This window comes from Dryas octopetala, chromosome 4, assembly GCF_963921425.1.
Source record: "Dryas octopetala chromosome 4, drDryOcto1.1, whole genome shotgun sequence".
Lineage (NCBI taxonomy): Eukaryota > Viridiplantae > Streptophyta > Magnoliopsida > Rosales > Rosaceae > Dryas > Dryas octopetala.
This window is the reverse complement of record NC_141369.1, coordinates 13,869,803-13,892,539: the sequence shown is the minus strand read 5'-3', so window position 1 is coordinate 13,892,539 and position 22,737 is coordinate 13,869,803. Positions and strand designations below refer to the sequence as shown.

Genomic DNA, 22,737 nt, shown 5'->3' with positions numbered 1-22,737 from the left:
AAGATATTATACTTATATAACGCTTGTATATTTAGATTTTAGGGTGTGTTAGATGTGAAATTTGAAGATAGAATTTGTGGTCAACTTGAGATTTACAAATCCCTTTTGCTAAAGTACATTGTTTCAAAACTAAATGATGAGATTTGTCAAATTCTAGTGGAATTTAAAGATGAGATTTGAGAGTCCAAGATCTCATCTCAAAGTTTCACATAAATAAGAGTCATTTCAAGTTGCCTTCTATTGTAATTCTATCAAAACTTAAACAAAATTACATGAGACTCGAGACCCAAAACAGGGACTCTGCACCAAGGCTCAAGACCTAGATTTGACACTTAAGACTCGGGACCCAGGACTCAAATTCGGCTCTTGAGACTTGGGTGTTGGGACCTAGACCCTACACTTCAAACCTAGACCTAGGACTCGGACCATCACTCAAGACCCCCCGACACTTGGCACCCAAGATCCAAGACTCAAGACTCGAACCTATACTTGATCTCAAATGCCGTCATTTTCAAATTTCAAAATTAACTTAACCAAACAAGTTATTTTGCAAATCTCATAACTTTAAAATTCTTTAGAATTTCAAAGTTTTTTGTCCAAATTATAGAATCAAATTTCAAAAAATTTCTCGAATTTTGTTTTTTTTGAGGTTTTGAAATATTTTCAAATCAAAATTGTCGTTGTTTCATTTTAAATTTTCAACGAAATTAAAATTCTTTTAAAATTTTTCATATTTTTGAATTTTTTAAATTTCATCGAAATTTGAAATTTAATTCTTTGGTCGAAACACAACTGTATTATTTTGGGACTGGAGGACTTTTTGGTACTTTAGCCTATAGGCCCATAAATTCGAGAAATCAATTTTACAGAGAGAGAAGATAAAAGAAAGAGAGAGAGAGAGCAATAAAAAGGGGATTTAGGGTTAGGGTTTTTGGAAGGTATTCACTATCTCACTTAATTGGTTCACTGCAATGGAGGAGATTACCGAGGGTGTGAACAATATCACCATCAACAACGCAGATGTACCCAAGAAGAACCGAATTCAGGTCTCCAATACCAAAAAGCCCCTCTTTTTCTATGTTAATCTCGCCAAGGTAAACCCTGTTCTTCATTCTCTTCATATATACGACATTTACGGACGTATACATATGTATATTTGCTTGTAGTTCTAAATTGGTTTTCTTTTGTTTCTTTTTATAATGCTTTGTTTCTGTTAAAGTTTGAGTTGGTTGGTTAATTTGGTATAAAATTAGGCTTTGCCTGGAAATAAAATGAATTTGGTTGAAATAAATGAAGCAGTATTTTCCTTTCTTTAATGGTTTCGAATAATAGTTCGTTGTTTCAAATTTTGTATTTTTATTAATCATGTTTCTGGCATTTGATTGTTTTTCAGAGGTATATGCAACAGTACAATGAGGTCGAGCTCTCTGCTTTGGGAATGGGTATTACATCATTCAGCTGTTTTATCTCATACTAAGCTCTGCAACTAATGACTCTGTGTGTGTGTGTGTGTGTGTGTGTGTGTGTGTGTGTGTGCAAGTGCGTGCTGTATTAATGGATATGGTTATACATTATGCTAGAATCACGGAAATGCTGACATGCTTGACTAAGTTCTGAAAAATTTGTGAAACTTAAAAGTAGGTCATTTGTATAGGTGTCGATTGGCTTCATTGTACACTGTTTAACAAAGTGAGCTTTATAATTGTGGATATTGCACTTAGCAGCCTTGTAAAGAGAAAAATTTATAATTTATTGAGCCATTGTGTCATAATAACCTTCTTTCTAGTAGTGAGAAATTGGATAAAATGTTGGTGTGTTTCACAGTCCTTAAATTGTAGTCTCTGCAGACTATAGATGTTCCAATGCACTCGAATCTAGAATTCTCTTCTTGGAGAGGGAGCTTAATCCTTCCTTAGCAGGTCTTTATCTGGAAAAGAAGCCTTTTGTTGGACCTTCCAGTTTGGTGATTGCTTAGGTTTCCTTTCTCCAATTTAACATTATGATTGTTAAGACTATCAAGGAAATAACTCCTTACCATCCCAATATATTACTCCTTGTAGAAAGAGAACTAATTTTCAATTGCAATACTAGACAAGGATTTTAGTATAATATAGTGAATTGGTAGTTGGAAGGGACAGATGGACAAGTGTTTTTCAGTGAACAAGTATGTGAAGTAAAATAAGGTAAGATAAACTAGAAGGGTTCCTCTAAGATTATTGGAATTAAGGCAATTCCATAATTTGAGGGAGAAAAATTGCACTGAGTATTGTAGTTCTTGACTATAGGTTTGATTCCTTTAAGTATTAATGCCATATGCACAGATTAATTACTCATTGTACTTCTGCAGCTATTGCCACAGTTGTCACAATTGCCGAAATTCTGAAAAACAATGGGCTGGCTGTTGAGAAAAGTAAGGCTTATATTTTTCTTTTCTGTCTTTCTGCAAAGCAATTATCTAATTTTTAATTTTATTCATTCTCGAATATCAATGCAGAAATCATGACGTCAACTGTTGACATAAAGGATGATTCAAGAGGGAGACCTGTCCAAAAAGCCAAGGTATGTGAATATGATATCCTATTTGGAAAATTGTTAGGCATGCTTGTTAGATATCTAGAACGTGTTTATCTCATCCTGAAATATGCCCAGTTTAGGTGTTAGTTAAAAATAAGGTGAATGTTTATTCTGGTGAAACAATGGAGTTTTGAGTGAGAGATCCCATTTATTCTTGATTTTTCCTTTGCAATTATTGATGCCCTTGTAGATTGGTCCGATTTATTAACATAAGTGTGTATTCTTATATTGGACTATCTGTTCTGGTAAGGGTTCCAACATGAAGCTAAAATGTTTGTTCAAGCCAGACTGCATTTGTTCTTAGAAAACAGATATGTGGTATGAATTGTGAAATTATGCTCCTTACAAATTGATGCCTTGTTTTTTTTATTGGAGATAGCTGATTTGAAAAGAAATGCTACTTATGTTATTGATCTTATCTGTAGTGTTTCTATGGTGGCAGTGTGCCATTAAATGAGATTTAAAGGAACAAATTGCATTTCATGGTTGCTCCACAGAAATTGATCCTAAATGTATTTTGAGTTTCAGTGTACTAATAATCATTAGCATTTCGTATGAGCTCTATGTTTATTTGCATTTAATATAAAGATTAATTGCTGATTTAAGCTATGTTTATTTGCATTTATAGTTATTTTCTTGGACCCGGTAGTGAAAAACCTGGGGTTATTCTCAAATTTATTTAGCATATAACTTTTAGGGTATAAGGTTGTTCTCTGACTTCTCAATAGGAGTATTCCTTTTTTATTTTTATTGATTCATTTATTATTATTCTTGGGTTGCAGATTGAGATATTACTTGGGAAGACAGAAAACTTTGATGATTTGATGGCCGCTGCAGCTGAGGAGAGGGAACTTGTAGGTGCTGAGGAGCAAAGCTGAAGTTCTTTGTTTTGAAACTCCTTTTAGGCTTTTACTGTGTTTGGCTTGAATTATGCACTCTAAAATTTGTTATGGAAATAAATTTTGCCAAAATATATTATTGAAGTATGGAATATGTTATGGAAAAGGCATTTGTTGTATGCTTATAAATTCTATTTGTTGTTGTGCTGGTGTTCTTTTTGCCTTTGGGCTTCATGAATCTATTTAGACCACAAAATAAATATAACTTTTTTCTCTTCTGTATTTGTGTTGGGGGTGGGTGGGGACACCATGTTAAGGATTTCACTTACTCATACTACGTTGGAATATTCAACTATATGATCCGAGAACCATATAAAGTTTTTTCCCTGTTATTTTCAAAACAAAGGTGGAATTCACACTATAAGTACTTAGAGGAGAAAAATAAAAACTTGAAAATATTTTACGTCTCGTAATATTAAATATCTTGCATGCATAAACATTAATATGGTTCATTTTAAATTGAGATTGAGTGAATTGTGCTCCTAGCTGTGCTAAAATTGAAGGGACCAAGCATTTACAATTACACCCCCCTTTGATTCTCAAAACAAATCTTTTTGAGTTCTTGACACATCTCTGATGGTATAAGCTTTCTTTCTGAACAGTTCGATGCTAGCATATATTGAAGTGTGCCAAGTGATGTTTGAGTTTAAGAGCCCAAGTGAAATATTGTTTCTGAAACCAGAAGCCACACTTGCCAACTCTCCAAAATGTCCCTTTGGTCTCTCACCTCTAAACCCAAAACCCTCCACTCTATCTTCCACTCTCTTCTCTCACACTCCAAGTCCCGCTACCCTCACTACCACCTCTTCTCTTCTCTCACCCACCAAAACTCACCACCTCCACCATCACCACACCTAGTCAACGAGATCTCACGCATTCTCAGCGACCACAGAGACCCCCACCACGACTTGGAGCCTTCCCTGAACGCTTTGTCTACCCAAATATCCACAAACTTGGTCGAACAGGTTCTCAAACGGTGCAAAAATCTTGGGTTTTCTGCCCACAGGTTTTTTCTTTGGGCTAAAACGATTCCGGGTTTTCAACACAGTGTTGAAAGCTACCACATTTTGATTGATATTTTAGGAAGTAGCAAGCAATATGCTATTTTGTGGGACTTCCTCATAGAAGTGAGAGAGTCCAAGTGTTGTGAGATTGGCCCAGAAATTTTCTGGGTTGTTTTTAGAGTTTACAGTAGAGCTAATTTGCCTCGTGATGCTATTCGAGCTTTTAACAGAATGGTTGAGTTTGGGATTAAGCCCAGTGTTCATGATCTTGATCAGCTTCTCTACACACTGTGCAAAAGAAAGCATGTCAAGCATGCCCATGAATTTTTTGATAAAGTTAAGATTGGGTTTGAGTTGAGTGCTAAGAATTATAGTATTTTGATGAGGGGTTGGGGCGACATTGGCGATTCGGATGAGGCACGTAAGTTGTTCGATGAAATGATTGAAAAAGGATGTTTGATGGATGTGCCTGCATATAATAGTTATTTGGAGGCTTTGTGCAAAGGTGGGAATGTGGATGAAGCGTATAAGATATTTCGGGAGATGGGGTCAAAGGGAGTTGAACCAGATGCTTGTACATACGCGATTTTCATTCGTGCATATTGTGAAGCGAATGATATTCATTCGGTTTTTAGGGTGCTTGATAGGATGAGGAGATATAATCTTTTGCCTAACGTGTATTCTTACAATTGTATCATCAAGAAACTGTGTAAGAATGAAAAGGTGGAAGAGGCTTACCATCTTTTGGATGAAATGATTGAGAGGGGAGTTAGACCGGATATGTGGAGTTACAATGCAATCCAAGCTTATCATTGTGATCATTGTGAAGTTAACATGGCTCTTAGGTTGTTATCTAGAATGGAAAAAGATAACTGCATGCCGGATCGGCATACTTATAATATGGTGCTCAAGTTGCTGATAAGGATAGGAAGATTCGATAGGGCAACTGAAGTTTGGGAGAGTATGGGGGAGAGAGGATTTTATCCCTCTGTTTCAACATATTCTGTCATGGTTCATGGTTTGTGTAAGAAGAAACGTAAACTAGAGGAGGCTTGTAAATACTTTGAGATAATGATCGATGAAGGCATACCACCATACTCTACTACTGTTCAGATGTTGAGGAACCGGCTTTTGGGTTTAGGGATCCTTGATCATATTGAGATACTTGCAAGTAAGATGGAGCAAAGCACTTCTTGCTCAATACAAGAGTTGGCAAAGTTGATGAAAGGTAAAAAAACTTCTGTAAAATCGAGAAGTGAAGTGACTGACACTGAAAGTGATTGACAAAATGTTGTGTGCATCTTGGACTGGCGGGATCTGCATGAAGAAGTTACATGAGTCTGAAGAGAGATCTGTGGATGAATTGTCAGGTGTAGCTCCTTCTTCTACCTGCCACATTTCTATTTGGCTATTGTAAACTGTAGATATTTTACGCTTGCATGTTTAGGCATGCTCAATGAAAAGTTGAGATCAATTTATAAATACCCCTGTTACTTAATTAAGGATTATATTATTGGAATCTATAATCAGGTGGTGTGAAACAGTACTTGGAGAAGAGAAATCTAGGTATGCATGCCTCTGTTGATACTGGTTACTATTTATACTACTTGTATGCTTTTTCTGGGTAAAGAGGAAAACCCTCATGAGTCACGACTTATAAGGTAAACCCTGGATATGTGGTAAATGAGAAACGTTTCCAACTTCCGATTCTCTGTTATTTAAAGTGTTGATTAATGCATTGCTTCATTATTGCAATTTCTGCATATGATTGTTCTCCCAACTTGTACTTTGAAGTGTTTTCACAGTTGCACCTATTATTTAGTTTTTTTGTGAGTTGCTAATTGATGTGTTCATAGAAGCAATATCCTGTTGGAAGTTTGATATGTTGCTTCCATTAATCAACAAGATGTGCTGAGCATCAAAAGTGTCATGTGTTGTTGGTGTTGGTTCGAATTACCTTGATTACCGGATCAATTGACATCAAAACTAGCATTGATCAACTTCAAAACCAAGCTAAGATAGCTAATATATCTTATTCTCCTCAACTTGAAAACCACTTGAAACACTACCTGATTAGAGTTGAAACGCCATGTAAGTAAAATAGAGATGAAAGATGGAAAAGTTTTCCAGTACTCCTTTGTGAAATTACAATCAGAATGAATCAATTCACATTGTACATAAATAACTGGTCATGCATGTCTCTATCCGGCCCTAAATTTGCTCAATCTACCTCTTTTCTTTTTTGTAAAATTTTAAAGTCACATTTACCCCTGACAGAACAAAGAGTAAACAAAGTTTTTTCATCTTCTCCACCCGTTCTCTACGCTCTCCCCATCCACTCCTTGCCATTTTCCGATGCCTCTAATGGTGGCCATGGTAGCGTCACCATGGTGATACCATGGCCATTGACTTTTAATGGCCAAAAAAAGTTGTTTACTCTAAGGATAAAATTGTAATTCCAAGAGAAAAAAAAATTATAAGTAAGTTAATTTTGAGAGACGAATAGATGAAAAATTTGTGTGTGACGATAAAATCGAATATCCTATGATGTTACAAAATCACTCAAATTATAACACCCTAAATGTACCACATATTACATTGTTAACTTGTTACCGATTCATAAAATGATACAAATATTTTCTCCAAATGAAAATTCCAAAACCCAAAAAAAACCCGGACTTATCCATTGAAAAACCGGTGTCCAATCCGGTCCGGTCCACGTTCCATTCATCTACCCTCCAAACCACCGTTTCTCTCATAATTTCTCGATCTTATAGCAACAGAACAATCCACAGTCAGCTTCTTCTTCTCTGCTGATACTTGTGAGGTCCATCAATCAAACAAAGATTCAGATCAAATTGGGCAACTAAGAAATGAAATGGTGGCGATTTCAGTGAAGCCCCTGTTCAGCATAGTGGTTGTCACTCTCTCCCTCATCCTCGCCGTGCTTCTCTTCTCGCCTACTTCGCCTTTCTACCAATCCCCACTCTCTCGCACTTCGCCCATGTATGTTCTCATAAGCTCTTACTCTGCTTCTCATTGTTGCTATTCTTTTTTAGTTTAGTTTTTTTTAATTTTTCTAATAGTTGTTTTTTGGTAAAGAAATAGGAGGAAATCTTAGATCTTGAAAAGTTTTATTGTATGTGTATATATATGTACACTTCATTAGACATGGGCACCAATTGGATTCCAAAGTCTTCCATTTTCTTTAATAAAGATGTGTTTTTTCCTTTTTCGCTTTGTTTTGTCCATGTTTGGTTGCTGTTAATATTAGAATGGAATCTGGGCCAAGTTTGAAGTGGCTTTGCCATTATTTGGGAACCGAAACAGCCTAAAATATGATTTTTTTGATTGACATTGCGGATGCAGAAAAAAATTGGATATATGGAGTGTTGGGAGGATGGTAGAGTGGAGACCTTGCAAGTGGTGGCTACAAGGGAATCTCACAGGTAATTTCCAACTTATTGTGTTTCCTTGCCTGTCTTCTTTAGCAAATATTGGATAACTTGGCAAACTGTGGAGTGTGGAGAATAATTTCGTTAAATTAACAGTGAGAGACTAGAGTAATCATAGTAATATTTGCATGATGAAATTCTAATATTTGAATGTTACCCCAGAACGATTTGGGGTATTTGGAACTGTTTCATTTTGAAGAATGCATTTGGGTTTTGTTTGTTATGTGAAAATGTGGACACAAAGCAGGATTTAAAAAAAAAAATTGGTATTTGTTTGTGATGGGAATAGAATTAGGAATGAGGTGAGGTTGCTGAATAATTTTTTGATATTCTGAGTCAATCTTAATTGACTATCATTGCAGACAATTGCATTGGTTTTTTGTTGAAATGCTGCAGCTCTGCCATCAAAGAGTAATGGATTCATTCGAGTGGATTGCTATGGTGGCCTTAATCAGATGAGAAGAGATGTGAGTGATTGAAGCATCTTTGTAATTGTTTGTAAAACTGCTCGATTTTGAGTTGCCACTTTGCTAAGCATGGGAAATTATTTATGTGGAGTGCAGTTGTGTGATGGTGTTGGTATTGCCCGTCTTTTAAATGCAACCCTGGTTTTGCCAAAGTTTGAGGTGGCTGCTTATTGGAATGAATCAAGGTAATTGCTGGTTTATATATCATTTACCATGGGATTTCTGAAATACCACCTCTTGTGATTTTCAAAATTTTGATTAACTGTGGGGACTCCTTTAATGTTTCAAGGCAGAGACAATTTACTACTTTACCTATGGAATCGAATAGAATGCCTCTTGCTGTACCTAAATTATTTTGACGATTCTGGTTTATATGACCTCATATGGAGACTAAATGGCTACTCCACTCATTTAGGTTAATAACATTTTTTTATTTGTTTATTTTGCTAGCAATATCCTCTTGTAACTCTATGGTGTCACCTCAGTGGTTTTGCAGATGTCTTTGATGTCGACTACTTCATTCAACGAATGAATGGCTTTATTAAAGTTGTTAAAGAGTTTCCGTCCGAGATTGCAACGAAAGAACCCTTCCATGTAGATTGTAGCAAACGCAAAGGCCAATTTGATTACATTGAAAGTGTTCTTCCTGCCCTATTAGAACATCATTATATTTCAATCACGCCAGCAATGAGCCAAAGAAGGGATAGGTATTTCACTACCATTTTTTCCTTCTTTTTGGGTGTTTTGCGATGACATAGGAATACTTGTCACTATGAATACGTACCTCCTTTTGGGTGAAGGTCAATAACTGTGGCATAAATTTTTCATTAAGGTTTAAAAGTCAAATACAAAAATGTAGGTTAGTTTGTTATCATACCGACTTTTAGCTTATCAGAAAGTTAGGTTTTCTTGTTGAATATGTAGGATGCTTTGTGGTTCTGAGATTAGAATTGCAATTTGTTACATTATGAGTTTTTTAGAGTCTGTTTGGTTCAGCCTGGACTCAGAGTCTCAGACTCGAGGTCCGGGTTAGATACCAAGGATGTGGGGCTCGGAACTTCAGAGTCCCGAGCATTCGGGGCTTGGATCTCTAGAGTCCAAGGTCACCAATTTTGGGTACAGCTGCATAAACAAGCCTTTGAAGTTTGGTGACTGAAAAGAACATACTTAGTGTTCTGATCTTACAATTTCTAATCTTTTAAGTTCAACAATAGTCTTCTGTTTTCTGCACTATGTAGGTATCCTCAGTATGCAAAAGCTGCCCTTTGTCAAGCTTGTTACAGTGCATTACGCCTCACTAAAACCTTGGAGAAGAAAGCCTCTGAGCTTCTTGAAGCCATACCTAAACCTTTTCTCTCACTTCACCTCCGTTTTGAGCCTGATATGGTAGCTTACAGTCAATGCGAATACCCATACCTTTCTCCTTCCTCCATTGAAGCCATTGATGCAGCACGGGGAGATAGAAAACCATGGACTGGAGAGCTTGCAAACATTTGGAGGAAACGAGGGAAATGTCCTCTTACGCCTAATGAGACGGCCTTCATACTTCAAGTGCTTTCCATCCCAACGAACACAAACATTTATCTGGCAGCTGGGGATGGTCTGATGGAAATTGAAGGATTAACATCTATTTACACCAAGGTAGTTACCAAGTCTAGCCTTCTAAGTGGTGAGGATTTCAAAAGCATGCATGGGAACACAAAAGCTGCATTGGATTATTACGTGTCTATTAACAGTGATTCATATGTAGCAACATATTTTGGAAATATGGATAAGATGGTTGCAGCAATGCGAGCTTTTAATGGCTTGTACAAGACTCTTTTCTTAAGCAGAAGAGCTTTTGCAGAATTCACTTCTCAGGGTTTGAGAGGGAAGGAATTGATGCAAGCTCTATGGAAGGCCCATAGAGGTGATTTTGTCATGGGCAGAGGATCTGCTTTGCCTGATTGCTTTTGTGAGTTCAAATTGTAATTTCAGATGCCAATTTGATCTTCTGTCCTTGCTGCTGTATGTGCTTTTCTTGAATTCTTTTTGTGTTAGTGCTATTACTAATGTAATATCCTAGAACTCTTCTTATGGCTGTCTTTACTACCTAAGAATTTCGTTTCATCTGTTAGTGAGTTCTTATATGCTTGTGCTGACTTTATAGTTTGTACCTTCTTTTCCCATCCATCTGTCCAAGTTGGCAAATGGGGGTCTTGAAATCATATGGAACTGAAAGCATTCTGTTTTGCAGTCATTTGGTTGTGTAAATGAGTTCAAATCAATTACTCTTGTTCAGTCAGAAGATTGAAATTCAGGCAATCCCCCTTTAACATGGATGTAGGAAGGTTGCTTATTATTACACATTAAAGAGAAAAAAATTTACCACCCTGTCAAACAAAGATACATCACCCCCTTCCAACATGGATGTAGGAAGGTTGCTTATTATTACATATTAAAGAGAAAAAAAAAATTACCTCCATGGCCAAAAAAAAGAGAAAAAAAAAAATTACCACCCTGTCGAACAAGATACATCACCCCCTTCCAACATGGATGTAGGAAGGTTGCTTATTATTACACATTAAAGAGAAAAAAAAATTACCACCCTGTCGAACAAGATACATCACCCCCTTCCAACAAGGATGTCGAAAGGCTGCTTATTATTTTACATTAAAGAGAAAAAACAATAAGCATGCTACCCTGTGGAACAGGGTAAATCAATCATCAGGGAAATCAAAAGGCAAAAAATAGAAAATAGAAAAGAGGGTTTTTATTTTAGGTTAGAATGCAAGGCATTCCAATCTGTCTCCCCCTTCAATAGGTATCCTCTTTCAGCATCATGCATGATTACATATAAAAACATTGTCTCAAGGCTTTCCATCCAGCTTCACTTTCCTGCAAAGCCATTATATAGCATTTAACAAACTTATAGCTGAAAGTGATATTACATTATTACTTGAGATGCAGATCAATTTTACTTTCTTAATATTTAAGCATTAAAGCCATCTCAAGCGAAGTGCTGATAAGCCATAAGCTTGGCATCATTTCAAAACCATATTTCCTTTTGAATTATGTCCTGCAAATTTAGACACAGAAAATGATGTACTGATCACACTCAGCATCTTAAAAAGATCCAAAATTCTAAAGTTCTGTATACCGAAGGAAATGATGTTGTTAACCAATATAGTCTGATGTTTAGAAGTCTTTGTATTCTTTTTGTGATGTTGAATAAGCAAAAGGTTGAAATATTAGCGAATTGGGCCTGAATTTTATATCCAAGCACGTTAACTTGCATGGTTTTCTTCCATAGGCTTTGTACCAAGTAAATCATATTAATTAACCACTGAGTAGAAGAAAATAAATTAAATTTAGATACACATACCTCTGCGGCTCCTAGGAAGACGGTACCAAGATGTTGAAGATGATGAGGCTGGAGTTCCAGTAGATGGTGTCTCAATTTCCAGATCAGGGATGTCTCTGATCTTCGGTAAATCACCGTCTTCCTTTCCACATCGTTCTATCAGTGAGGGACACTGTTGGATAGACAGATGGTGGAGGGAGGTTGACAGTCCATCCTCTGGCAAGGACTGGAGTTTAGGGCAATCTTCAATGTAAAGATCATTGAGGGAGGTGAGTTTCTTGAGTACGTCAGGGGGGCCATATGACCAAAGCCTTGGGCATGAGACAATACTCAAATATTCAAGAGAGGTTGGGAGTCCTTCAAGTGGCAGTGTCACAAGCTTAGGACAGTCCTTGATGGAGAGTACTTTCAGAGAGGTGAAGCCTTGGAACTTGTCTTCTTGGTTGGATAGATACTTGAGATTTTCGCAGCCACGGATATGCAGTGAGGAGAGGCTGGGGAGACTGGGCCATTTTGGAAGACATATGAGCTTTGAGATATTTGAAATCACCAAGAAAGTTAAACTGCTGGTACTGGGTATGCTAGCCACTAATGTTTTATCATGACATGCATCCAATACTAAAAGATGAAGCCTTCTTGCGTGACGTTCGTCTGGGAGGGCGCTCAATGACCTGCATTCACTTATTTCCAATTTCTGTGGAGAGAGGTATGTTGGCAACGCATGCAGCTCAGGGCACTTGGTAATTTTCATTTCCAGCATTTCCCAAGTCCATGGAACTTTAGCTTTCTGTCTGCCGTCATCGGAATCTATTTCTATTTCTAATTGTCCTCCAGTCCAGTGCTTCAGTACAGGATTTTCAATGAGTGTTACAAACATCACTGGGCCAGATGGAATTGTATCCAATGATGCACACCTTTTGATCTTCAGAGAACGTAGGGTGGGAAAGAACCAGGGCAATTTTGTCAGCTTCGGGCAGCCACTTATCTCTAGTCTGATGAGGAATAGGTACTCCTCTTCCTGCCATTCCTCCAACGCTTGCATATTTTTGAGACGGCATTCTCTCAGGTTGGGTAGCTTGCCAAGAGAGAGGATTCTGGATCTTGTGCAACGATTCAAATAAATACTAACCAGATTCTGGAGCCGTCCGCCTTGCATCCAAATTGGAAATTCATTGCCCCTGTAGCCACAGATTTGGAGCTCTTTGACTTTTGGTTGAGGTTGCAGGTCTTCAAGAACCTGAAATGATTTTATTCATCTCATTCAGAGCCTCAGAGGTATACATAACATTTACAAGAATCAATTACAGCCTAATTGTAAGAGAATCACATGTAATTACAAGCTAACTATAAGCTAATTGCAATCAGTCAAAGCTAAACATAAGGAGGTATAACAGCACCTGCTTTCCAGTGGCTTCATTTTGCAAATTAAGATCTCCATTGCTCCATTCATACACCACTTTATGAATCATGTCCTTTGCTTTCAAGTTAGCCTTCCCTGCATCCACTGCATTTTCCAGCTTTGAGATGTGGAGTGTTCTTGTAAGGTACGCCATGTTCTGCAATTCTTCAAGTTTGTACCCAGTAGTGCAGCCAACCTCAAATTTGTGCAAGTTGTGCAGACCGGTTAGACTCCCGATGCTTCGTGGAAATGTCGAGACCTTGTACCAGAACATGTCATCTAGCTCCAGATGTCTCAAGTTGACAAGATTACTCAGATTCGCGGGCAAACTGAAAAGCCAAGGGCAGCCCAAAAGTTTCAGCGTCTGCAAATTGTAGAGGTTGCACATTGAGTCAGGAAGCCTTTTGATTTCAGTTTTTGATAAATCAAGGTAGTGCAAAAGCTTCAATTTTTCAATTGAGTCTGGCAGTATCTGAAGTGTGCTTGAACTCATGTCTAGCACGCGCATATACTCAAGTGATTCGAATATTTTATTCTGTGCTTTTCCAAAGGCTCTCAAGTGTTGAACTGGAAATAGAAGTGTGCGCAGCCCCTTCAATTCGCTGATTATCTCTAACGTAGGCTGCTCAACTTCTTTCGAAAGCAATGATACATGACGAGGTTTTCCATCAAACCTTCGTGGTTGTCCTGGTGGATCAGTATCTTTCACTTGGCAATAAAAGGGATGGGAAATTGATTGTGCCAAGTCATGGATAAGATCATGCATCAGATACTTTGTCTTGTCGTCTTCGCTTGAGGATTCAAAGAAGAACCTGTCCGACAACTCCTTGAAGTATCCACTCCCTGTTTCTTCAGTCCTCTGTCTGTTTTTAGGTTGAATAAATGCTTCTGCCATCCACAATTTGACCGATTCATTCACATCATATACATAACCTTTTGGAAACAGGGAACAGTATGCAAAGCATTGCTTGAGATGTGAAGACAGTTGATTGTAACTCAATCGCAGAGCAGGCAACACTCCATCGTCTTTTACTTCCCATATTTCACTTGTGGCGATCTTCCTCCATTCATTTGCATCAGTATTCCCACGTAATACACCTCCCATTTGTTTTGCTGCCAAAGGTAACCCTATGCACTTTTTCACAATTTCTTTTCCAAGTTCTTGTAAATTGTTTGGTACACTAGCCGCGTTAACAAATGCAACTGCTTTTAACAATGACCATAATGCATCATCTTCCAAGCCCTGCAAAGGATGGGAGGATTTTGCACCAATCGTTTTTGAAACTTGATCGACCCGACTAGTCACCAGAACCCTACTTCCCCTGGCCCCTCGACTTAAGACTTTTGCTAGTTCTTCCCATTTTGGATAATTGTCATTCCATAAATCGTCTAGAACAAATAAATTTCGATTTTTACTCACCTCCTCAAGAACACGAGTTTCTAGTAGGTCATTAGAGAGAAGGTCAATATTTTGACGAGTTAGAGCCACCAGCAATTCTTTCAAAATCTTGGGGACGTCAAAATTTGTCACACAAATCCAAATTTTGTTTTTGAAACAACCTTTAACCCTGTCATCTCTAAATACACGTTGAGCAAGAGTTGTTTTGCCCACTCCTCCCATCCCTAAAATAGGAATGAAAGAAACGTTTTCCCCATCACTGGCTTCTTCATCTGATATTAGCTCTTGTATTATCTTCTCTTTAACTTCATCCCTACCGAAAAATGAATCGTGTGAATCTGGGAGGGAGGTAGGTCCCTGTGAATTAGGAATTTCAGTCCCATGCATCGAATTGCCAGTGATGTTTCTATAGCGTTCTCCATGGCGATTTCCTTCTTCTAAAAGTTTATTTAGTTCGGCTACAATTTCTCTTAACTTGCGCGATTGGCCATGCTTGAAGATAGACTTTGAAGCACTAAATGGAAGATGAAGTCTATGTACCTTGCTTTTCATGTCCCAGAGATGATATTCTGTTGACCAAATGGAGATCAAATCGTCTGCATCGTGAGCTGCTGCTTGGAGCCTTTCAGACCAACCCTTCATGTGGTGTCGATCAGCAGATATCAGTTGTTTGTTTTCAAAATCTGTAAGCAGATGTTGAATTTCTTGTAAAGAGTTTTTCAGCGTATCTATGTCCTTCTTGAAATTTCGAAATGCAAGAAACTCCGCGGTGGTAAAAGAAATCAATTTTTCCAGCGCAAGCCGAACAACAGGACGTGCAAGGGTCATAACAATTTCAGCCATGCTGCGATTGTCTTCCAAAGTAGAAAATCCAACACACCGAGGAAGAAGACTGTTTTTTGTTTGAGAAGAGATGAAGAAGATTGAAAGAAAGTAAACACCAATCTAGTAAATAGACGTATGATAAACTCTAAATGGCCAAACTAAGTACTTGACTTTTTGCAAAAATAGTTCTTTAATAATAAAATCACATTGCGTAGTGGAAAAAAAATATGATAAATGTCATGTTAAGTTACACACCAGTATATTTATATATATAGAGCTTTCATTATTTCAGTAGATTACTAACATCACAAATGATTTTTCACAAACAATAAATGTAATATAATGTTATTTTCACAAACAATAATTTTTCAGGATTAAGACATTTTCAAATGATTGGCTAGGGGTTGATAATGATTAGCCTATGAGGATCCATGCATGTGAGTAATTTTTTGATGTGACTATAATATTGTCATTTATTATTACTAATCCACTTATTTTATAATATGTGTACATTTATTAACACTGTACTCTAAAATTATAAACTTATCATTCCTCAAAAAAACATGTTATAACAGGTTAATTGATAACATTACTATTACAGTTACACTAAATCTCCATTAATGCATGTTGCAGTCTCCACTACAAGAAGCATCCTTGTAATTACAAGATTAGTTGGCTGAATGAAAGTTTATAATATCTCCATTGGGTCGAGTTTAATAATGCATAAAAAATTCAAGAAAAAATGGGTTAACTACTGATTGACTAAGACTGACCATGATTAACAACTAACCTACGAGGGCCCCATGCATGCGTGTTGCGATCTCAACTACTGTAAAATACATTGTTGTGCATTGACTATCAAAAACATGGAAGAATTGGTCATTATTATCATACCCACTCCAGAGACAATAAACTTTTCAGTAGTCCTTCCATGCTTTCAATGTACAATAATTTATAGTGGCCAAATAAAAAAATGTACAATAATGTATCTTCAGTAGTGAAAAAATTGAATATTATGCTTCTTGATGTTATAAACTTCTGAATGGTCGAACAATTCATTTCTCAACTTATCAAATAACAACTTAATTCCTCAACATCAAACCACCTTACAGCTCATCACTATATTATTACAAACAGATGAGTTAGAGTTTTTACTGTGATTATATAAATTTCGGAAAAAATTATAAAAGAGCTGCAATTTTTGCAGTGGAAAAGTTAATTGACATGCGCTAATTCATGTGTCGAGAGACTAATTATTATAAAGCAAAATACACTCTTTGGTGTTATAAGCTTTACCAAATAAAAAATCAAATAAAATTAGAGTATAGTTGTAACCATAAAACCCCAAAATTAGGAAATTAAAAATAAAAAATAAAAAAAACACCCCACCATCTTATTAGAGCATTAAAGTTTCAAATGTGGAGAGAAGGAAGAATTATAAAACTGCTAGGACGTAGTTCTCACTTTTTTAAAAAATAACTGGAAGCTAAAAATAAATAAATAAGTCCACATTGCATTAGCGTGTGTAAAGAAATTAGTAATAAAATATGCAGTCGGCATTTTCCATAAAATATCAACATAGCGGACAAGCTCAATGACATCACATACCCACTTCACCTTGACATTCTAGATGGTACCAAAATATGAGATTAAAAGATGATTCCTCGACTCGAAATAATGCACACCAACCACATTAATCAAATTGCATAAAGTCAACATATTAAGTTGAAGTAGTCAAAGGATACTGGTCGAAGAGCATTTTTGACCAGAATTAAAAGTATGAGTTAGGTTAATTGCTCCTTCCAAAGTGGTAGGTTTTAAAATGTTTAAAGAAGCCTAAGAACCAGGTTCTCTGCTCTTGCATTGTGGTGAAACAATCTAATCATGGCGGATTCTACAAATGGCGAATACCGGGAATTCAAGAAAATGGTCAGTCTGATCGATTCTGATATGAAATTCATTTTGACCTTTTAGTTGCTGTTATTTTTTACCAGACTACTAGGGAACTGTAGTTTAATGTTTGCACACCAATTCATCATCTTTAATGGCTTTTCTGCAGCTTATAAAAGTTAAACTATATATTGTTCATATATTCTTTTTACTCCATTGCTTTCTTATGAGAACAAAATGCTACTAATACAGAATCACCCATCAGTCTGGTGAATACCCGAAAAAAAAAAAAAAATGGTATTGGAATTTGGAAAAACACATTCAGATCATCATAGCCTGTGAATTAGCGTATGTATAACGAGACATAAATAATTGTTATACAGTCTGTTGAAATGTAAAGAAACATAAGTCATAACTCAAGTGACATGAGATGGATGGAATGAGAGTAGAGATCTAAGTTAAAACCTCCATATATACTTAGATAATAACATATTAGACAAATGCTGCTGATCGATCGTTTTTTTCCTTTCGATTGTTGAGTATGCAGAAAATATGGGAAGAGAAGAAATCTAGAAACAAATCCATTATGTTATATGCAAGGATGGTGAATATCTATTTGGCTTATCCTCCTCATCCTAATTATTGGGTTTGGGATTGTTATAAAGAAACAAGGTATGATAAACTTCACAAGCGCAATAATATTACCCTTCTTTCAGGCACCATATTATATGATAGATTTTTTGAAATTTGCTTTCATGCAGTAAAGAGAACATCGAGGTAGCCAAACTAAAGTATGTATGCTGGCTAAATATGAGAGGACGATTTAAGACGTCAGAGCTCACACTAGGAGTTGTTTATGAGATTGCATACGTAGTTAAATTAACTAATGGAGCATATGGATGGGAACTCCCTATTAAACTCTACCTCAAACTCCCAAATGGAAAAGAACAAAGGCGCCAATACAGTCTACTCGATTTGCCCAGAGGAGAGTGGATAGAGCTTAGTGGCGGCAGTTTTAAGGCCAAGGAAGGAGAAACTGGAGAAGGGTGGCTTGATCTTGATGAACATGGCGGACACTGGAAAGGTGGACTTATCATCAAAGGTATCATTATCAGGCCAAAAGGTTGAGAAAAATCATAATTGTTTATATATGTTAGTAATCAGAATGAATGTACAAATATCCATATGTATGCTTGGGATCTCAAATAAGCTTATAAAGACTGATGAACTTTTGTTGCTCATTATTAATTATGTTGGGTGCTATTCTTAATTCGGTTTCTCTAGCTAGACATGGATATTGATCTATAGCTCAACACTTTCTCTAGCTAGACGGGCATTTGGTGTACATGAAATTGTATTACTCTTTCTTTTTTCTTTTTCTTTTTGCTTTCTAAGCATTATTAAAAAATGAGCAAACCCTATGGGATTTTCTTGGTAATTATCTGATGCATGCGTGATGGAGAAACTACAAATACCCCATGAATTGCTAGGTGCTTTAGGAGGCCTACATACTTCATGCATGAAATCAAACGGGGAGGAAGTGTGTTGTATATTGACTATTAATTTGTAAACGAGTGTTAACTGAAACATCCATTACTCATATGCATAAGAAATAGAGAGCCTCTTCTCCCTTTGAATTATGTAATGACCAACTATATCAGCACAAATGAATGATTTAACCAAAATTCCTAAGCATTAATGAATTTAATAGCTTACATAATGCGATTGTTTATATACCATTTTGCTTATCTGGACAAGTAACAAGTTAGCATATTCGAAAGGTCAGAGCTATTCAGGTCATGCTATATGAAACTGATGAAGAAACTAACCTATGTAACCACTTCCTTCACGGCTTCACCACCCTGCAGTAAAATTGATTATAATTTTTCCTCGCCTGGCAACCAAAAAAGAGGAGCACACTGTTAACACTATTATTCTCAACTACAGTCACATTTTTGTTTTCACAAAAATGGATAAATAAATAAAAAAGAAAAAGAAAGAAAGAAAATGCCACAATTAACAGACAAACTACATCATCCCTTACATACCTCAAAAGCAAACTCACATTTGCTCCAAAATCCTGCTCACATGTATGATTGCTTTTGTACAAAATAATTACAGCTAATCTACAAGTATATGAACTATTTGTACTTGAGCGGCACCAAACTGCATGCACAAACACCATAAGGTAAGATTAATCTATGATCAAAGGAAACAACCTTCAGCTATCAAATCCCAAATTTGTAATCTGTGTAGAAATTTTACCTGCGAAGAGACTTATACAAAGAGTCGCAGAAACTCATTCGCATCCTTGAGAGATGGATTTATCAAGTCACACAACTAGTTGAAAGCATGTCCAAAAGAGTACCTCATTCATGATATAGTAACCATTCAAGGTATGCTGGAGTGGCAAATTAACCACTCATTGTAGCACTAACCTACCTCAACTGTTCTTGATCTTGAGACTTAAAGTCTTCAAACAACGACTGCAAAATAAGTGTAGCTTCAGATGTTCTTCCTTGATGTAAGTAATCATCTATTATATGCGAGTATTTGACGGCATAATGGAGTTCCCGTTCCTTCACGTTAAAAGAGATGATATTCTTCCATTCTTCTGATCTTCCTTCCACACAAATACCATGTAGCAGACCAGCAAAAGAAACAGAATCTAGAAGGATGCCTTTATTTATAAGTTTATCACACAACTGTAATGCGGTTTTAACCATTCCATAATGGCAAAGGCAAATGATAATGGAATTATTAGCAGCAGCCTTTTGAAGCCATCCATCTGATATCATCCTTCCAAAAAAATCCAGAAACAGAGATTTCTCATATTCTTGAGACTCATTCACTTGCTTTGAAATTCCACCAGGTGCATTATTTGTGAACCCATTAACCAGATAATGGAAGGCGGCATCATTAGGAATGCACTTGTTCTTCAGCATTAGTTCAAAAAAGGAGGCCGCCTTTGCAAGTTTACCTTCTCTGCAAAAGCTCCCAATAAGTATGCTGTATGTGACTACATTTGGCTCCAAACCACAAGATTGCATCTCTCTGAAAGTTTGTACAGCTCCACTGGAATCTCCCTTTTGGCAAAACCCATAGATCAAGGAGGTGTATGTGACCACATTTGGCTTGCATCTCCGTTTCACCATCAATCCAAAAAAATTTAGTGCAGCCTCCAAGTTATGCTGCTTGACATATCCATCGATTATTGTGGAATAAGTGAACTCATCAGGATGATGATTCCCTTTCCTCATTTTTTTAAAGCATGACAGTGCATCCTTCATCATTCCAAACTTGCAGAAACCTTTAACCATAGCATTGTACCCCACAACACCAGGGTCTAGACCCTTTTCAATTGTTAACTCAAAGATTTTTTTTGCCTCGTCAAGGTTCCCATATCTGATTAATCCATCCACCAGAGTGGCATAAACAAATGCATCAGGTGTTATATTTTGGTCAAGCATCTGAGCAAGCAGCAGCTTGGCAGTAGGAAGCCTCCCTTTCTTGCAAAGGCCACTCATCAAAATATTGTAAATGACAGCATCAGGCACAACTCCATTTGCCATCATTCTGTCTCGGACTGCCAATGCAACATTGACTTCCCCAGAAACAACAAGTCCATGGATGAGAGCCCCATAAGAAACCAAATCAGGTTTGTGTCCTCTTTCTGTTATTCTAATAAGCAAATCCAAGGCCCTACAGTGTTCCCCTTGTCTGCAATAGACATGAAAAAGAGGAGTATAACTAAGCGCATTTGGCACCAATCCCCTCTCCATTGCATGTTTCAAAAACTGCTCGGCTTCCTCAACCTTCCCATCTTTACATGAACTATGCATCAAAATATTATAGGTTGTAATATCAGGCTCACAACCACTCTCAATCATCATTTTTACAGTCTCCACTGCTTTAACCAAGTTACCATGCTTACATCTAGCATCAACAACATTGTTATGTACTTGAACATTGATATTCAAACCTCTCTCCTTCATTTCCATTAAAAGCCGGTCAATCGCTTCAAACTTTCCTTCTTTGCAATACCCATTTATCATAGCTCCAAAAGTTTCCAAGGTGGGCAAAAACCCCTTCAATTTCAACTCTTTAAAAATCCCATTAGCATTTGCAACATCACCTTTCTTGCAATATCCATCAATAAGTGTATTGTAAAACACAACATTCGGCACACAACTCTCTCCCCATCTATCCTCTATCAACTTTCTACCTTCCTCAATCTTCCCTTCCCTACACAAACCCCTCACCATGATACAAGTACTATAGTTATCCATAGATACATGCTCACCATCACCTTTCTCAGCCATTTCATCATACACCCGGCGTGCAACATCAAGTCTCCGATTCTTCACAAGCAAGCTTAGCAATGAATTGCACGCCAAAACACTCGGAACACAACCATACAACTTCACCACAAAATTGTACAATTCAAGAGCCTTATCAACCAACCCAGAATCTGCATATGCGCGAATTACAACACTCAACGCCTCACGGGTCGGCTTTACTTCTTCCAATTTCATACTCTCCATCGCCAATTCAATTTCCGAAAGCACCCTAAACCTCCCCAAAAGCTTCAAAAGTGAAGAGTACGCAAACCCATTTGGAGAGCAACAGTAGGGTCGCTTAAAAGCCCAATCAAAGAACTTCAAACCCAGTTCTACATCATGTATTCGGTCTAAAACCAAATGGGCAACGTCCGAAACAACCGTTTCCGTTTCGGAGAATTGGTTTTCGAGAGATTGCTCCCACTGATCGTCGGTCCTGAGGATTTGGATGGTGTCATTTACTATTTGCTTGATGTGGGGTGGTGAGTAAGAAGATACAAAAATGGGTTTGGGGTGGTGACGGGGTTTGATGCGAGAGAGAAGGGTCTTAGACATGTGATTGTGAGAGTGTGAGAAGGTTTGGCTTCTTTGAGGCTTTGTGTGAGTTTCAGAGGTTTGGAAATGGAGGTGTTATTGCAGTCAAAGCAGGGGTTTGCTTCACAGAAGAAGGCGCTAAAATTGATTTTGCATTTTCAAATATTATGCAGCATAATTTATGCTCATCGGTTTTAATGTCCCTGTATTTGCTAAATTGCTATTTTGCTATCATCCGTAAACGACACTATTCTTTTGCCGTTCTTGCTCTATGCAACGACAACGGTTCACTTTTATGAGTATTTTTCTTTGGTAAGTTAATTACATTTCCTCCTCAGATTTATCGTCTTTTCACATATACCTTCTGAGATTTCAAAAATTACACATACACCCCCTGAAATTTTAAAACTATTGCATATAATCCCCTACAAGAGAAAAAAAATAAATAAACAAAAAAAAATATTTGTATTGAGGTTGGACCTTACACCTTGAGTAATCTTATTAGGTCATTTCACCCTTTAGCATGCCTTTTTGCATAATTTCTCATCATTTATCGTCTCACTATAGAAAGTTATATGCAACAGTTTTGAAATCTCAGGGGGTGTATA

The 22,737-nt window shown here is 37.1% G+C and overlaps 6 protein-coding genes across 7 annotated transcripts; 4 read left to right on the top strand and 2 right to left on the bottom strand.

Annotated features, from left to right (window-relative positions):
• Positions 1-877: 877 nt before the first annotated feature.
• On the top strand, positions 878-3,691 carry LOC147287072 (uncharacterized protein At2g34160-like). The gene is made up of 5 exons (XM_086240049.1): positions 878-1,094; positions 1,394-1,442; positions 2,348-2,410; positions 2,495-2,559; positions 3,357-3,691. Exons 1-5 carry the CDS (start codon positions 972-974, stop codon positions 3,450-3,452), a joined length of 396 nt encoding a protein of 131 aa, XP_086096175.1. The 5' UTR covers positions 878-971; the 3' UTR covers positions 3,453-3,691.
• A 466-nt stretch (positions 3,692-4,157) lies between these two features.
• LOC147287071 (Pentatricopeptide repeat (PPR) superfamily protein) lies at positions 4,158-6,017 on the top strand. Its single transcript, XM_086242219.1, has one exon. It carries the CDS (start codon positions 4,181-4,183, stop codon positions 5,759-5,761), a length of 1,581 nt encoding a protein of 526 aa, XP_086098345.1. The 5' UTR covers positions 4,158-4,180; the 3' UTR covers positions 5,762-6,017.
• A 1,204-nt stretch (positions 6,018-7,221) lies between these two features.
• On the top strand, positions 7,222-10,479 carry LOC147287070 (O-fucosyltransferase family protein). 2 transcript variants are annotated; one of them, XM_086241332.1, is made up of 6 exons: positions 7,222-7,483; positions 7,847-7,926; positions 8,329-8,399; positions 8,496-8,584; positions 8,885-9,106; positions 9,638-10,479. In XM_086241332.1, the coding sequence occupies exons 1-6, from the start codon at positions 7,356-7,358 to the stop codon at positions 10,368-10,370; spliced, it is 1,323 nt and encodes a 440-aa protein (XP_086097458.1). In that variant the 5' UTR covers positions 7,222-7,355; the 3' UTR covers positions 10,371-10,479. The 2 variants fall into 2 exon arrangements, with proteins under 2 accessions (XP_086097458.1, XP_086097459.1); XM_086241333.1 differs by lacking the exon at positions 7,222-7,483 and having other exon boundaries at positions 8,295-8,399.
• A 207-nt stretch (positions 10,480-10,686) lies between these two features.
• On the bottom strand, positions 10,687-15,497 carry LOC147287069 (putative disease resistance protein RGA4). The gene is made up of 3 exons (XM_086241331.1): positions 13,140-15,497; positions 11,764-12,979; positions 10,687-11,276 (listed from the first exon to the last, which is right to left on the bottom strand). The coding sequence occupies exons 1-3, from the start codon at positions 15,381-15,383 to the stop codon at positions 11,269-11,271; spliced, it is 3,468 nt and encodes a 1,155-aa protein (XP_086097457.1). The 5' UTR covers positions 15,384-15,497; the 3' UTR covers positions 10,687-11,268.
• A 1,647-nt stretch (positions 15,498-17,144) lies between these two features.
• Positions 17,145-18,693, top strand: LOC147287068 (protein PHLOEM PROTEIN 2-LIKE A1-like). Its single transcript, XM_086242348.1, has 3 exons — positions 17,145-17,294; positions 17,803-17,927; positions 18,017-18,693. Exons 1-3 carry the CDS (start codon positions 17,250-17,252, stop codon positions 18,381-18,383), a joined length of 537 nt encoding a protein of 178 aa, XP_086098474.1. The 5' UTR covers positions 17,145-17,249; the 3' UTR covers positions 18,384-18,693.
• Positions 18,694-18,966: 273 nt separating this feature from the next.
• LOC147287067 (Pentatricopeptide repeat (PPR) superfamily protein) lies at positions 18,967-22,271 on the bottom strand. The gene is made up of 3 exons (XM_086242410.1): positions 19,521-22,271; positions 19,304-19,421; positions 18,967-19,149 (listed from the first exon to the last, which is right to left on the bottom strand). The coding sequence occupies exon 1, from the start codon at positions 22,148-22,150 to the stop codon at positions 19,694-19,696; it is 2,457 nt and encodes an 818-aa protein (XP_086098536.1). The 5' UTR covers positions 22,151-22,271; the 3' UTR covers positions 18,967-19,149; positions 19,304-19,421; positions 19,521-19,693.
• Between the last annotated feature and the right edge of the window lie 466 nt (positions 22,272-22,737).

Coding starts and splice junctions, on each gene's coding strand:
- LOC147287071 (XM_086242219.1), top strand. CDS start 4,181: ATGTCCCTTTGGTCTCTCACCTCTAAACCCAAAACCCTCCACTCTATC.
- LOC147287069 (XM_086241331.1), bottom strand. CDS start 15,383: ATGGCTGAAATTGTTATGACCCTTGCACGTCCTGTTGTTCGGCTTGCG. Junction 12,980..13,139: donor ATGAAGCCACTGGAAAGCAG/GTGCTGTTATAC, acceptor AAATCATTTCAG/GTTCTTGAAGACCTGCAACC.
- LOC147287068 (XM_086242348.1), top strand. CDS start 17,250: ATGGCGGATTCTACAAATGGCGAATACCGGGAATTCAAGAAAATG. Junction 17,295..17,802: donor ACCGGGAATTCAAGAAAATG/GTCAGTCTGATC, acceptor TTGAGTATGCAG/AAAATATGGGAAGAGAAGAA. Junction 17,928..18,016: donor GATTGTTATAAAGAAACAAG/GTATGATAAACT, acceptor GCTTTCATGCAG/TAAAGAGAACATCGAGGTAG.
- LOC147287072 (XM_086240049.1), top strand. CDS start 972: ATGGAGGAGATTACCGAGGGTGTGAACAATATCACCATCAACAACGCA. Junction 1,095..1,393: donor TCTATGTTAATCTCGCCAAG/GTAAACCCTGTT, acceptor ATTGTTTTTCAG/AGGTATATGCAACAGTACAA. Junction 2,560..3,356: donor GACCTGTCCAAAAAGCCAAG/GTATGTGAATAT, acceptor CTTGGGTTGCAG/ATTGAGATATTACTTGGGAA.
- LOC147287067 (XM_086242410.1), bottom strand. CDS start 22,150: ATGTCTAAGACCCTTCTCTCTCGCATCAAACCCCGTCACCACCCCAAA.
- LOC147287070 (XM_086241332.1), top strand. CDS start 7,356: ATGGTGGCGATTTCAGTGAAGCCCCTGTTCAGCATAGTGGTTGTCACT. Junction 7,484..7,846: donor CTCTCTCGCACTTCGCCCAT/GTATGTTCTCAT, acceptor TTGCGGATGCAG/AAAAAAATTGGATATATGGA. Junction 9,107..9,637: donor ATGAGCCAAAGAAGGGATAG/GTATTTCACTAC, acceptor TGCACTATGTAG/GTATCCTCAGTATGCAAAAG.